The sequence below is a fragment of the Mobula hypostoma genome, chromosome 16 (assembly GCF_963921235.1).
Source record: "Mobula hypostoma chromosome 16, sMobHyp1.1, whole genome shotgun sequence".
NCBI lineage: Eukaryota > Metazoa > Chordata > Chondrichthyes > Myliobatiformes > Myliobatidae > Mobula > Mobula hypostoma.
In genome coordinates, this window is record NC_086112.1 from 16757738 (window position 1) to 16772630 (window position 14893).

The 14893-nt window shown below is 41.3% G+C and overlaps 1 protein-coding gene across 3 annotated transcripts in view; it reads left to right on the forward strand.

The window, feature by feature from the left end:
- rgmb (repulsive guidance molecule BMP co-receptor b) overlaps positions 1-14893 on the forward strand; it is a 211633-nt gene that overhangs the window by 94172 nt on the left and 102568 nt on the right. The window contains exon 2 of one of the 3 annotated variants that reach the window (XM_063068595.1): positions 12950-13040. The exons of 1 other annotated variant lie outside the window; for it this stretch is intronic. Coding sequence is in view for 1 of the 2 variants with exons in the window: in XM_063068594.1 (XP_062924664.1) it covers positions 13014-13040 (27 nt within the window). In the remaining variant the exon portion in view is untranslated. Of the gene's footprint in view, positions 1-12949; positions 13041-14893 lie in introns of those variants that run through there. One more of the 3 variants, XM_063068594.1, reaches the window with a different exon arrangement.

Here is a 14893-nt window from a genome sequence, read left to right on the forward strand (position 1 = left end):
TAAGAATCCGGTACTGTTTTCCCATGTACTCGTGCATATGCTTCTAATGCATAGACTGCACAAAGGGGTAGCTTTGTGACTAGTCTCGTGCTGATTAATTAATGGAAATGTAATTAGCACCCATTGTGTGCATCATGTGAGAAACTGGGTCAGAATAATGAGCTCCGATCTTGAGCTACAAAACTGAATCATTGATATCTTCGGAATTGGTCCATTTGAAGGAGGTTTCAGCCGCGAGAACTTTGGAAGCACAGCAATTTCATTAATTTGGAGTAGTCTATGCATGAAACCTTATCTTCTTTTGAAAGAAAACACTTGGGTCCTGAGTGTATCCATCATGACAAGGAGAGGCGGCTGAAAGCAAAGCCCTCTTCACTGAAGTGGATAGAGGCAGATGGAGAGAACTTAAAGAATTTATTACCGCAGCATCTTGTATCTCTTACTGGAGGAGCTTTACAGGAAAAAGTGTCTGAGAACTTTCACCTGCTGCAAGCAGAAAGCCTTCTATCGGTTCATCCCTGCGGGGGGATTAAGATTGTCACCCCAAGCCTCTTAACCTCTAGATAATTCCACCCAGTAAGTTGTCATCTGTTAGCTTGCAGATCACAAGTATGGACGTGTAGTTTTTCTCCTCAGAGAGTGGGATTCCTCTCCTCCATGACTGGAAAGCATCAGGCTTATGAGTTGATAGAGTTAAATCTAAAGCTGATATATATCAATAAAAGAGGATTTGATTTCCATAGTATGGAGAGTGTATGTAAACCACTTCCAATCATTACAATGTACCCAAAGATCTTACATGAGCTTGTTAAATGCAGAGAGAGATATTGAATGAGAGAGGAAGGTTTGCCCCTCTTAAATGTGATTCCTCACTCCTCGCCTAGCTCTTCATGGTGCTGGAGAGCAGAATTCAAATTGTCTTTCAACAGACCTTGAATACCTTGAGTAGAAATTGTCATCTGGACCTTCAGTGAGAATCCATTGACCAAACGGTTGATCGGATACCATGCTCTACTCTCCAGAGAGAGTCTTCTGCACTAACTTTTAAGAGATTGAGATGTAGAGCGCATTCAATTAGCTGATGTCTTACAGAGAAGCAATTCACCCAGAATGGAAGAAGACTTTGCCACCATTGGGATTAGGCTGGTTAACCCTGTATTATAATAGCACGTAACGAACACCATATTTGAGAGAACGGTGGCACAATGATTAAGTTCTTGGAAGAGCAGCGAGGTGTCTGGCTCATTGATCGAGGACCATGCTTTCCAATTCCAGCAGGGCACCTGCGGAATTTAAACTAGAGTAAATAATTAAACCGGTAATAGTAACCAGGAAGGCACAGAATTGACCTCAAAACCCTTTAAGGTCAGGGTCACAGTTACTTTTCAGGAAAAGAAATAAGTTTTCTTTCCCAGTAAGACTTATTTTGACTCCAGACCCGCCCGCCACCCCCCAATTCAGTTGAATCTTACCCATCCCTAATTGCAAGTTAGATTCCCGCACGTCCAGTGGCATCTACATACTGTGAGTGACAAATAAACAGTTGTAGATGTCATTTCCCCCATGACATTACAACTGCTTAGTCCCTTTACCAGTAACAGCCTGACAATTGCCATTGATCTGGAAATGACCTGCACCATTATTCTCCTCCTGGATCTTATCTAATTAATTCCTCTGAGCACATCAAAGTTTGTGTGTTTTACAGCGTGAAGGTTCTGTTTAATACTTCTCAGAGCCATGTCACTATCTGGAATGCACAGCAAAGATACAAGAGAAATTATTGACAGTTCCACGAGCTTGAGTGAGACCAGAACTAGAGGTCATAGGTTAAGATGAACCTGCGGAGGAGCTGCTTCACTCAGAAATTGGTGCAAGTGTGGAACAAGCTGCCCCCAGAAATGGTTGATGCTGGTTCAATTGTAACATTTAAGAACATGGATGGAAGGGGGTGCAGGGCTATGGTCCAGATACAGGTCAATGGGACTAGGCAGAGTAACAATCTGACACAGACTAAATGGGCTGATGTGCCCGTTTCTGTACTATAGTACTCTATGGCTCCACAGATAATGAAGAACGCAGTCAATGTATTGATGTAGAAAAAGGTAATTGAAGAATTCTTTAACCCACTGAGGGAAAAGCAACTTACTGATCTACCATTCCCATTAACATCCTGATCTTTCACTCCAGTCAACAATGATTTTATGCACCATGTATAAAACTGATCAAAGCTTTCTCCCAGTTATAAGGAAAAGCTTTGACCTTTACCTTCAAGAAAGGTGGGAGCAATTAACATTTAGATACAAGCAAAATGACTCTCAGTCATATATGATCCTCATGTCTAAATATATTGCTTTGTTGCTATGTATAAAGAGACAAATTAGCTTTCATTGTCACATGTACATCTACCATTGGGTAGGAGGTACAGGAGTTTTGGGTCCCACGACACCAGGTTCAGGAGCAGTTGTTGTCCTACAATCACTGGGCTCCTGGGTGGCTTCACTTGCCTCAGCATTGAACTGATTCCACAGCCTGTGGACTCTGTTTCAGAGAGTCTGTACCTCATGTTTCAGTATTATTTGTTTTCTTACACATCGGATGTTTGTCGGTCATGGGTGCCTGCAAGAAAATGAATCTCATGGTTGGCATATGAGAAATATACTTGGATAATAAATTTACTTTGAACTTTCAACGCTTTGAAAACAAACAGAGAAGTGAGTTGTTTGCCTTACGACTAACAGTCCGAGGATTTTGTAGGGGCAGCCCACAAGTGTTGCCATGTTTCTGGTGCAAAACGTAGCATGTCCACAACTTACAAGCCCTCCTCCTTTGTAAAGTGGGAACAAACTGAAGCACCCGGAGGAAACCCACGCAGTCACAGGGAGAGTGTACAAGTCCCTTACAGACAGTGGCGGGTCACTGGCACTGTAATGTGTTACGTTAACCACTACGCTACTGTGCCGCACTGTACCATGTATATCTGTACAGCACTGTGCAACATTTAAAATTTACATGGCTATCTGCTGTCCGTTTCAGCATGTTTCCAAATTGCTCAACAATCTCCTATAGTGCCAGTTACAATCAGTGTCAGTTACTTTTGCTTGGTGCACGAGCTTTACGAGGTCACATACTCTTGGTGTGAACACTGTGGTTAGTACTTCCTTTGAGATAGCTTTTTGTCGGAGGTATGCAAGTGAAAATTCTGTGCTATAAAACCAGTGATGATCTCCTGTGCATTGTCACTGTGGGACAGATTTTCACATTCAAGATTGTTTACTGTCTTTCTTTGGTTACCAGTGTCCCCTTCCAATCAACTTTGGCCAGCTCGTCTCTCATATTTCTATAGTTCCCTTTACTCCACTGTAATACTGATATATCTGACTTTAGCTTCTCCTTCTCAAACTGCAGGGTGAATTCAGAATCAGGTTTAGTATCACCGGCATATGTCGAGAAATTTGTGAACTTAGTGGCAGCGGTATAATGCAATACATGATAATATAGAAAAAATAAATAAATCAATTACAGTAAGTATATATATTAAATAGTTAAGTTAAAATAATGCAAAAACAGAAATAATAATATAAAAAAGTAAGGTAGTGTTCATGGGTTCAATGTCCATTTAGGAATCGGCTGAGGGGAAGAAGCTGTTCCTGAAACGCTGAGTATGTGCCTTCAGGCTTCTGTACCTCCTTCTTGACAGGAACAGTGAGAACAGGCATATCCTGGGTGATGGGGGTCCTTAATAATGGACATTGCCTTTCTGAGGCACCGTTCCTTGAAGAAGTCTTGGACACTACGGAAGCAAGTACCCAAGATGGGCTAATTTTACAATTTTCTGTAGCTGCTTGCGATCCTGTACCATACCAGACAGTGACTGAATACTCTTCACAGTACATTTGTAGAAGTTTTCGAGTGTCTTAGGTGACAAACAAAATCTGTTCAAACTCTTAATGAAATATAGCCATTGTCTTGTCCTCTTCATAGTTGCATCGTATTATGATTACTGTCTTGTTAAGGTTCCTTTACTTTAAGCTCCCTAATCAAATCTGGTTCATGACATAACACCCAATTCAGAATTGTCTTTCCCCTATTGGGCTCAACCACAAGCTGCTCTCAAAAAGCCATCTCATAAGCATTCTACAAATTCCCTCTCTTGGGATCCAGCACTAACCTGATTTTCCCGATCAATTTACATATTGAAATCTCCCATGACTATTGTTACATTGCCCTTTTGAAATGCCTCTTTTATCTCTCATTGTAATTTGTACCCCACATCCTGGCTACTGTTCAGAGGCCTGGATGTAACTCCCATTAGGGTCTTGTTACTCTTGCAGCTTTCATTTACTTGTACATATAAGAAAATTAATTTCATTGTGTTGTGTTTAAAGCAACACACAGAAAATGCTGGAGGAACTCAGCAGGTCAGGCAACATCTATGGAAATTAATAGATAGTCAACGTTTTGGGCTGAAACCCTTCTTCAGGACTGTTGTGTTCAGTTCTGTCATCTCATTATAGGAAGGATGTGGAAGCTTTAGAGAGGGTGCAGAGGAAATTTACCAGGATTCTGCCCAGACTGGATCATGTTTTATGAGGATAGGTTGAGCTTTTCTCTTTGGGCTTTTAAGCTAGAGCTTTTCTCTTTGAAATGAAGGAAGATGAGAGATGACTTGATAGAGGTGTATAAAATGATAAGTGGCATTGACAGAGTGGAAAACCAACACCTTTTTCCAGGGCAGGAATGGTTAATAAGAGAGGGCATAATTTTAAAGTAACATACACAAAATGCTGGAGGAACTCAGCAGGTCAGGCGGCATCTATGGAAATGAATAAACAGTCAACGTTTCAGGCTGAGATCTTTCTTCAGGGCTGGAAAGGAAGGGGAAGACGCCAGAATAAGAAAGATTTGGGATTTAGGTTCCTGTAGTATCAGACAATATATACAGTTTACAACCTGAAATTCTTGCCCTTCACAGACATCCACGAAACAAGAGACTCCATAGAATGAATGAAAGGACATCGAAGCCCAAAATTCTTCCCCCCCATCCTTTATAAAAGCATCAACCCACCCCCTCGCACCAGCAAAAGCACCCACATACCCCCACCACCCCACCATGCAAGCAACAGCAAAAACCTCCATAGATCTTGATCCGGAATCCATCAAAACTACAGTCCATAACCCAGCACTTTGGTATCTCAGACAGGCTGTCTCCCTCCAGCGAGGCAGAGAGAGTTCGTTCTGCAACAACGGAGACCAGTAGCTCAATGTTTCGATGTTATAATCTTCTGTGTGGGGAGAGGGGAAGGAGGATAGCTAGAAGATGATAGGTGAAGCCAGGGCTGGAGAGGAAAGAATGTGATAGGAGTGAAGAGTGGACCATAGGAGAAAGGGAAGGAGCAGGAAACCCAGGGGGAGGCAATAGGCAGTGAGAAGAGGTAAAAGGCCAGAATGGGGAACGGAAGAAGAGGGGAGGAGAGAGATTTTCTTTTAACTGGAAGGAGAATTAATATCATATCATCAGGTTGGAGGGCGCCCAGACTGAATATAAGGTGTTGCAAAAGAGAAGGCCATGGGTGTTTGAAGGGAAGTATGGGGGGGCTGTAGATGTGGTGTGTATGTGGAATGCACTGCCTGGGGTGTTGATAGAGACAGATGTATTAGTCACAGTTAAGAGGCTCCTAGATAGGCACATGGATGAAAGAAAAATGAAGGGCTATGCAGGGAGAAGCATTAGATTGATCTTGGAGTACGTTTACAAAGTTGGTACAACATTTGTGGGCCTGTGATGTGCTATTCTATGTTTTAAAACCTTTATTAAATGTGGATAAATCAATCAATGAGGGATTTCTTTAGCAAGAAGGTGGTGAATCTGTGGAATTCACTGCCACAGGCAGCTGTAGAGGCCAGGTCATTGAGTGAATTTAAAGCAAAAGTTGATAGATTCTTGACTGGTCAGGGCATGAAGGGTTGCGGGGAGATGGCAGAAGACTGGGGCCGAGAGGAAAATACATCAGCCATGATGGATTGGCAGAGCAGATCTGATAGGCCGAATTGCCTAATGCTGCCCCTGTATCTTATGGTTTTGTGATCTAATTAATGGGTAATTTGGCTCTGATAATTCTTTCACCTCTGTAATCTCATTTGAGCTTTGTTTATGAATGATAGTAAACTGCTTTCCTGGCTGCATGTTAATGAATGACAGTTTTCTGGTGGTGAATCAGGATGGAAAAGTACCAGCTCGACGTGCAGAGCTACTCTCCAAATCGAATGCGCTGATAAATGATGCAGCTGGCCAGTTATTTCTTTTCCTTGATTTGCAACCCATTGCTACTATTTTCTGGCTCTTGCTGCTTTGAACACTTGCAGCTGTGCTTTGATGTAGCAGGTCTGGAATTGTACTTTTGTTTTCACTCACAAAGGCTTTTGTCTATCAATCTTCAAGGGCCAGGAGGTGGGGCGTAGACAAACGCAAGCAGCCATACCATCTGAAGTCACCTCACAACTTTATTGGCTGAAGTACCCTAGACAAGGCAGCATAATATCTGCTTTGTATAAAAGAGGCTGAATCACAAGTAGAGCAGGTTAAAATATCGATTAGTTTATTTCAAGATTTGAACTTAATCAAACTGTTAAGTATTTTTGATAAGCAAATATGCAGCAAACCGATTAACTAGATCCGTATTTTGCCAGTATTTAAATATATTTAACTTCACTTTTCCATTGCTTTGCATCTGGCAAGAAGTGAAGAATGGAATTCAAATTGAATTATAATTAATGTATAAATATACAATACTGTGAAGAAGTCTTAGGCAGCTACAGTATATACAGCTAGGGTGCACAGTACTCTATTTGTCAATGTGGAGCGGAGGGTGAGTTTGTAATTCTGGCAGGACCAAAGGATCACACACATAAAATGCTGGTGAGCGCAGCAGGCCAGGCAGCATCTTTTGGAAGAGGTACAGTCGACGTTTCGGGCCGAGAACCTTCGTCAGGACTAACTGAAAGAAGAGATAGTAAGAGGCCTCCAGTCCCATGATCCTCTCCTTTCTCCAGCCTTGTATCCCTTTTGCCAATCACCTGTCCAGCTCTTAGCTCCATCCCTCCCTCTCCTGTCTTCTCCTATCATTTCAGATCTCCTCCTCCCCCTCCCACTTTCAAATCTCTTACTATCTCTTCTTTCAGTTAGTCCTGACGAAGGGTCTCGGCCCGAAACGTCGACTGTACCTCTTCCTAGAGATGCCGCCTGGCCTGCGGCGTTCACCAGCATTTCTTGTGTGTGTTGCTTGAAATTCCAGCACCTGCAGATTTCCTCGTGTTTGAGGACCAAAGGATATTGGGAATGGTGAGGTTGGAGCACCAAGGCAGGGGTGTGGGACAGGTGGCAGAGAGGGAGTGCCAGGTCAACGATGCAAACACGCCCAGCTCTGAGACACCAGGCAAAGTCATTTGATTCCAAACATTTGGTTTGTTGATCATTACAGAATGTCTCTCCGGTGCTTCCCACCCTTCTCCCAGCCATGATTCTCCTCTCTCTGCTCCCTTCCCACTCTCCATAGAGACCATCAGAATCAGGTTAATCATCACTCACATATGACATGATTTTTTTTTGCAGCAGCAGAAGTACAGTGCAATACATAAAATTACTCAGTAATGTATTTAAGTCATTTGCTTAATACATACAGTAAAACAGATTGTTTCTTGTAATAATTTTCTTTTTATTTGAAGAAGGATCTTTTAAAAAACAAATCAGCCCCATCTTACAATGCGGTCAGTTCCCAAAGGATCTTTGATGCTGATAATTTGTAAACTTCATGATTTAGAACATTATCAGCTGATGAGGTGGTTCTTACAGTTCTGCAAAAATTATTGTACATCGATTGCCGAAATTGTCTGAACCCAATTATTCATTGAGGTTACGAAGACTCACAGTGAGGTTAGAAAGACTGAAACCATTTTGCTGAATTTGCTACAGATCTTTTTTGTCCCACATTTGGACAAAAATGCTTTGCACTTCGATGAGTTAAAAAGAGTGCACACATTGGCTTTAGAGAAGGATTATAATAGATAAATAAATTCATGATTTCACTTAAACTTTTAGGTTTCTTTCAATTCTTTATTTAATGTCAATATTTGGAACAGACTTCTAAGGGGTGTTTGACCTGAGATTATATTCTCTTGCACTTTATTTATAACTAATTATTCATTTAAAGTGTGCTTAGCTTTGCTGGATCTTGTATGAAAGCAAGCGTGAAGGGCAGCACCAGATGCTGTGGGAATAGCTTAGCAGTGCCTAAGTAATAGGTGACTATTAAGAATATGCTAATAAAATGGGATAATATCCCAGTTGATTGGAGAAATTGTGATTTAGACAAAGTAAGTAGTGGAGGGGATCAGACCATTGAACCATTTCCTCTTATTTGCATTGAAGTTGGGACTTTCCTTGACTTCTCTGAAGCAAGAGGTTGTGTCATCAGTACTGCAGCATCCTTTTCCATTTTCCTGCCACAGACAAGCCATTTGACCATGGCGAGTGTGGACTGGGACTGCCAATGTCACTGTCACAGGACTCAGCAAGTGTATTGCTATTGGCATATTATTGTCACATGCACCAAGATACAGTGAAAATCTAGTCTTGCACTTGGTTTACCAGATCAAGTCGCTATACTGTGCATTGAGCTGGAATAAGGTAAAATAAGAACAATGCGGAATAAGTGTAAAAGCTACCGAAAAAGAGCAGGGCAGGTAAGTGAAAAAGTGCAAGTTCTTCACCGGGTATAGAGTGTGGCCAGGTCCATTCAGGAGTCCGATAATAGTAGAAAAGCAAGTATCCTTGAGCCAGGTGCTACATACTTTCAGGCTTTTGTATCTTCTGCCCAAAGGGAGAGGGGAGAAGAGGGAATGCACGGTGTCGGGTGGGGATCTTAGATTAACCTGGCTGCTTTACTGAGGCAGTGAGAAATATAGATCGATTCCCTAGATGAGAGTCTGGTAGTGACGTACTGAGCATTAGGGTGTCCACAACTCTCTGCAACATCTTGCATTCCTCATTATGGGTGACTATCACAACAGCCTCAAAATATCTGCTTCTCCTAGAAATTAACAATGCTCTTAAGTTTTAGCTAGATAAAAGTCCACTTTGCTGGAGCTAACTGCTATGCACCGATAATCTCTCATCTCTTATGCATTTGCCACTGAGATTCAAAGCATTTCTTCAAATTTGTCGGTTGGTCATGGTAGGTGGGGTGGCTGGGAAAGATTATACAAGACTTGATACAACAGACCCATCATTTTTATTTTATAGGAATTAACCTATAACTTTCATTTTTGTAGGGATATGTATTTATAAATAGAAGTAGGAATGGAAAGCGGCAGAGTGTAGTACTGGGTGGGGGTAGGGGTGAGTGCTATGGTTGGCATGGACCAGTTGGGCCGAATGGCCTGTTTCTGTCCGATTTACTCTATCCCTCCACCACTCTGCAACTACTGTTTCAGGAACTGCTTTCCCTTCCACCATCAGGTTTCTGCATACTCTATGAACCCATTAAAGCCATCTCACTATTTTTGAACCTTTTTTTGCACTATTTATTTAATTTTTTACAAATATGTCTTATAATGTACAGTATATTGTATGTATTGCACCCTACTGCTGACTCAGAACAACATATTTCACAACATATGTAAGGCATCCGTTAGTCTTGCGAGACCATGGATCTGCACTTGGAAAGTCTTCACTCTCCAGGGTGCAGGCCTGGGCAAGGTTGTACGGAAGACCAGCAGTTGCCCACGCTGCAAGTCTCCCCTCTCCACGACACCGATGTTGTCCAAGGGAAGGGCATTAGAACCCATACAGCTTGGCACCAGTGTCGTCGCAGAGCAATGTGTGATTAAGTGCTTTGCTCAAGGACACAACACGTTCCCTCAGCTGGGGCTGGAGCTCACGACCTTCAGGTCGCTAGTCTAATGCCTTAACCACTTGGCCACGTGCCCACAAAACATATGTTGGTGATAATAAATCTAATTCTGATTGCATGACTATATTTGATGTATCAGTGCTGAATTGCAACACCAATTAGGAGGGATATTCTGTACAAAAGGAAATTTTACATTTGTTATATCAGATGCATTATAATCAAGCTGTCTGTTTAACACTAATTTCTTTTGTAAGTTAAGCTTTCTTTTCATATTTTTCCCGGATCCATTAAATTTATTGAATTTATTTATTTACTGAGCACTTTGTTCGGAAGTGCCAATGTGCTTAATTTAAAACTTAGATTTTCAAAAAAAGTTGGAGGTAGGGTAGATTAAGTGTGCAATAGGACAAAGAAGGCCCTGTAATAGAAATGAATAGCCTTTATTCTGTATTTATAATTAGAATGTAGAAATGCAGAGGGTGGAGGGAAAACACAGAAATACGTTTCAAGTAAGGCACAGCAAAAAAAACATATGACCACCTTTGATTTACAAAATAAATTCGGAAAGCAGTAGCCTTGTCAGAATTAGGTTTAGTATCACTGGCATATGTCGTGAAATTTGTTGTTTGGCAGCAGATTTATGGTACTTTGCAAACATAGTAATAAAAAGACTAAATTACAATAAGAAATATGTACAGTGTGTACACACACACACACACACACACACACACACACACAATATACACACATATAATACTTCATGCAAACATGAGGAAATCTGCAGATGCTGGAATTTCAAGCAACACACATAAAAGTTGCTGGTGAACGCCGAAGGGTCTCGGCCCGAAACGTCAACTGTGCCTCTTCCTAGAGATGCTGCCTGGCCTGCTGCATTCACCAGCAACTTTCATGTGTGTTGCTTATAATACTTCATGTCTGGTTTAGCTATTAAGCCTGGTGGAACTGTTTCTGCTAACAGGAGAAGGGGCAAAGGGGTGGGTTACTAGTACCTTAAAACCAATCACTTCAGGCTGATGTGGTTCGTCAGCCATGGTTGACAGCTCATCTAGGAGAAGACAAACTCTGATCTCAAACTTCTGCTGCCTCGCGGCTATACCCACTCATGGGGAAGGCTTCGGAAGTAAACGATGAGGAAAAATCTAGAGCTGGAGTTTGTAAGGCAGTCCTCTGTTGAGTTCAAAGTGCAAAAGCTCAAAGTAAATTTATTATCAAAGTACATGTATGTCACCATATACAGCCCTGAGATTCATTTTCTTGCGACCATGCTCAGTAAATCCAATGACCATAATGGAACGTAAACACAAGGAATTCTGCAGATGCTGGAAATTCAAGCAACACACATCAAAGTTGCTGGTGAACGCAGCAGGCCAGGCAGCATCTATTGGAAGAGGTACAGTCGACGTTTCAGGCCGAGACCCTTCGTCAGGACAGAATAGAATCGGTGAAAGACTGCACCAACAAGGCGACAACCGGCGTGTGCAAAAGTCAACAACTGTGTAAATACAAAAAGAAAGAAAAAAAGAAAATAATAATAATAAGTAAATAAATGAGCAATAAGTATCAAGAACATGAGAAAAAGAGTCCTTGAAAGTGAGGCCATAGGTTGTGCAAACAGTTCAGTGAAGGGGCAAGTGCCAGCTGACTGGCAATTCTTGCAACGCCGCTGGTACCAATCTGTATCGGTCTTTACCATTCCTTTGGATTCATCAGCTCTATGGAGAAGGGGAGCCTGTTGCATGGGCAACAACCTGCTCTCTATATCGTGCTGCCCTGACTATATTCTGGCTTGCTTATCACATAGACAGCTGGGACACAACATCTATTGTCAACCCTAACTAAATGAGGGCATCAGGTATCTATTTTTAAAAAATAATTAAGTAAGTATTGCAAAAAGAGGAAAAAATAGCGTGGTACTGTTTATGGGTTCATTGTTGATTCAGAAATCCTATGGTGGAGCTGGTTTATATGGAAATTGTCTGGTTTTCTAAACAAAATGGCTGCTGTTGACGGGTAAAAGTTGTCAACTGCTGAAGGTGTGTTTTGCAGAGCAGTGCAAAGTCTGAGTGTTCTAAGAGAAAGAAATCAAGTTAGACTCAGCTGCTACTAGTTACATTGCATGATGTTCCCAAGGGTATACTTGGCATCAACATGTGTTCATGCATCAGCTTCACTGCAAATTCAGTATGCTCAGGAGAAATACTTTTCTTGCCAGTTCCGCTACCTATCAAACGTAGAAATTTGGCACCAGTAACAGTTTCGGAAAGGGAATAATTTATACCAAATGTTACCTCAAACATGTCAGTGGAAGTGCGTACCAACAAGCTAAAATGTACCTTGTATGGAATCCAGAATGAACGGTGTGTTGCCATGAAAAGCTAACGTCCCATCACCCTGTTGGTATTTTCATAGGCCCTTGCCACAATATTTTACTCCAGTGAAACTAAATACTATACCATACATGTGTGAATGTCACCTAAACATCCAATGCAGATGAAATGAGACAGAAATAACTCTTCAAAATTTAGTGAAAATTGAGATAAAGCCAAACGTGTGAAATTAATACTAAATGCCATAATTTGGGGGTGTTTGGAGACAAGATGATGTTTCTCTATTTGGGTGTTTAATGGAATAGGTGATAGAAGTGCTTTATCTTCAGAAATGTCAATATAATGTTTTTGTGTGTGTTTAGAAGGGTTAAAGTTCTTTTATGAAATGTAATCACCTTTTTATTTAGTGCTGAGTGAGAGTGATGAGTAGGCTACAAAATCAGTGTGTAGAACCGTTTCCTCCCATTGGTACTGAAGTTGGATTCTTATCGAATTAGGAAAAATAACATCAAACATCAGATCTCTACCTATAATTAATGCTTTGTTGTTTGAGATGCTACATTTCTTCCATATAAGTTTGGCTGTTATTAAATTTAGTGTGTGCAATAAAAATTTCAAAGAAAATTTATTGTCAATGAATATATAGTTCACCTTATACTACCTGGAAATTCATTTTCTTGTGTGCGTTTACAGGAAAATAAAGAAATACAGAAGAATTTATGAAACACTACAAATAATATAGACTGACAAACAACCAATGTCCAAAAGAAGGCAAGTTGTGCAGGTAATAATAAAATAAATAATACTGAGTTGTAGAGTCCTTGAAAGTGAGTCCATAGGTCAGAGGGTCAGTTCAGAGTTCAGGCAAGTGAAGTTATCTACGCTGGTGAAAGTTCAAAGTAACTCCGAACTTTTACCAGCACCGATAACTTCACTCACCTCAACACTTTACCAGCGCTGGTTAGAGGAATTGATCATTAGAAAATGATGGTAAATTGTTCACATTATATGCTTGTGGACTCCAAATGACTTGCTGTAGGTAAATCTTTACCTACTGAGAGCAAAGGAGGAAAAAAAGGAAAGGGAAAAAAAACCAATACAAACCTTGCCAACGTACATACGGGTGAGTTGGCCTTTGGATTCCTTTAACTGTATATGCCATCTTGGCTGTTAGTTCAAAGATCATACCAGGTAATATATGAGGAATAACATTATCAAGAGTTTGGCTTGATTTAGTTCATTAGATTAGATTAGATTAGATTTTTTTAGATTATGAGGACACGCAGTCCTCTTTTATTGTCATTTAGTAATGCATGCATTAAGAAATGATACAATGTTCCTCCAATATGATATCACAGAAATACAAGACAAACCAAGACTAAAAAACCTGACAAAAACTACATAATTATAACATATAGTTACAACAGTGCAAAGCAATACCGTAATTTGATAAAGAACAGACCATGGGCACTGTAAAAAAAGAAGTCTCAAAGTCTCTTGAAACTCCCAACATCTCACGCAGATGGTAGACGGGAGAAACTCTCCCCGCCATGAACCTCCAGTGCTGCAAACTTGCCGATGCAGCACCCTGGAAGCACCCGGCCCCAGCTCTTGAGTCCGTCCGAAAACTTCGAGCCGCCGACCAGCCCTCCGACACCGAGCACCAAGCACCATCTCTGCCGAGCGCTTTGACCCTGACCCCAGCAACAGGCAAAGCTGAGGATTTGGGGCCTTCCCCTCCGGAGATACTCGATCGCACAATAGCAACGGCAGTGAAGCAGGCATTTCAGAAGTTTCTCCAGACGTTCCTCTGTGCTTCTCACATCTGTCTCCATGAAATCAGGATCGTGCACGGTCCCCTACTTACAAATACTGATATGATTTCAGAGTGGCCGCGCGCGCTGCGTCACGCTGCCATCTTCTCCTCCCCTCCTTAGATGTTTAGAAGCCAGACTCTAATAATCTTGGAAAAATAGGGGAGTATACAGAAGAAGTTCTTGATCTGAGCTATTTATTAGAAATCAGTAACAGACTGCCTACGTTCTCATGACACTTTCAGCATCATGCCTTTACAGGTGGGAGGTAGGATACAGAAGTTCTGCTCCTGGATCCCTATCAGTTGAAGCATTTTAGGTAGATGTCCTAGCAAGGATTGAGCAACACTTGGATCTATAGCGGCCGGGACTAATTTGACATCTTTCTCCAGTCACAGTGAACTAAATAACCGGGGTATGCACAGTCAGCACTGCTGTAGTAATAATACCCTAGAGAAGCTCCCAAATGCTGCAGCCCCACACCAGTTACACGAGTATAAATGATCTAACAGCACTCCTCATATCATCTCATCTCTTCCATTACTGCGGTACCTTCAACCTCCTGCCAATATGTAGATAAACTATCCATATCGTCAGGCTTCCACGGCATTCTCAGTAATTCAGTGTATAGTTTATATTCTGCAAAGTGTTGTTAAATGACTTAGCCAGTTATTATTCTTGCTAAGTATTAAAAAGCTATTAAAATATACATATATCTTCTGTTTTCCTGTCTCCAGACAGATGAGATTGCTGGGAACTCTTGTGGATTTCTGCAAGTGTTAGAGTAAACCCTCTCTTACCTAAAGTTGTGGTGTCAAATTTT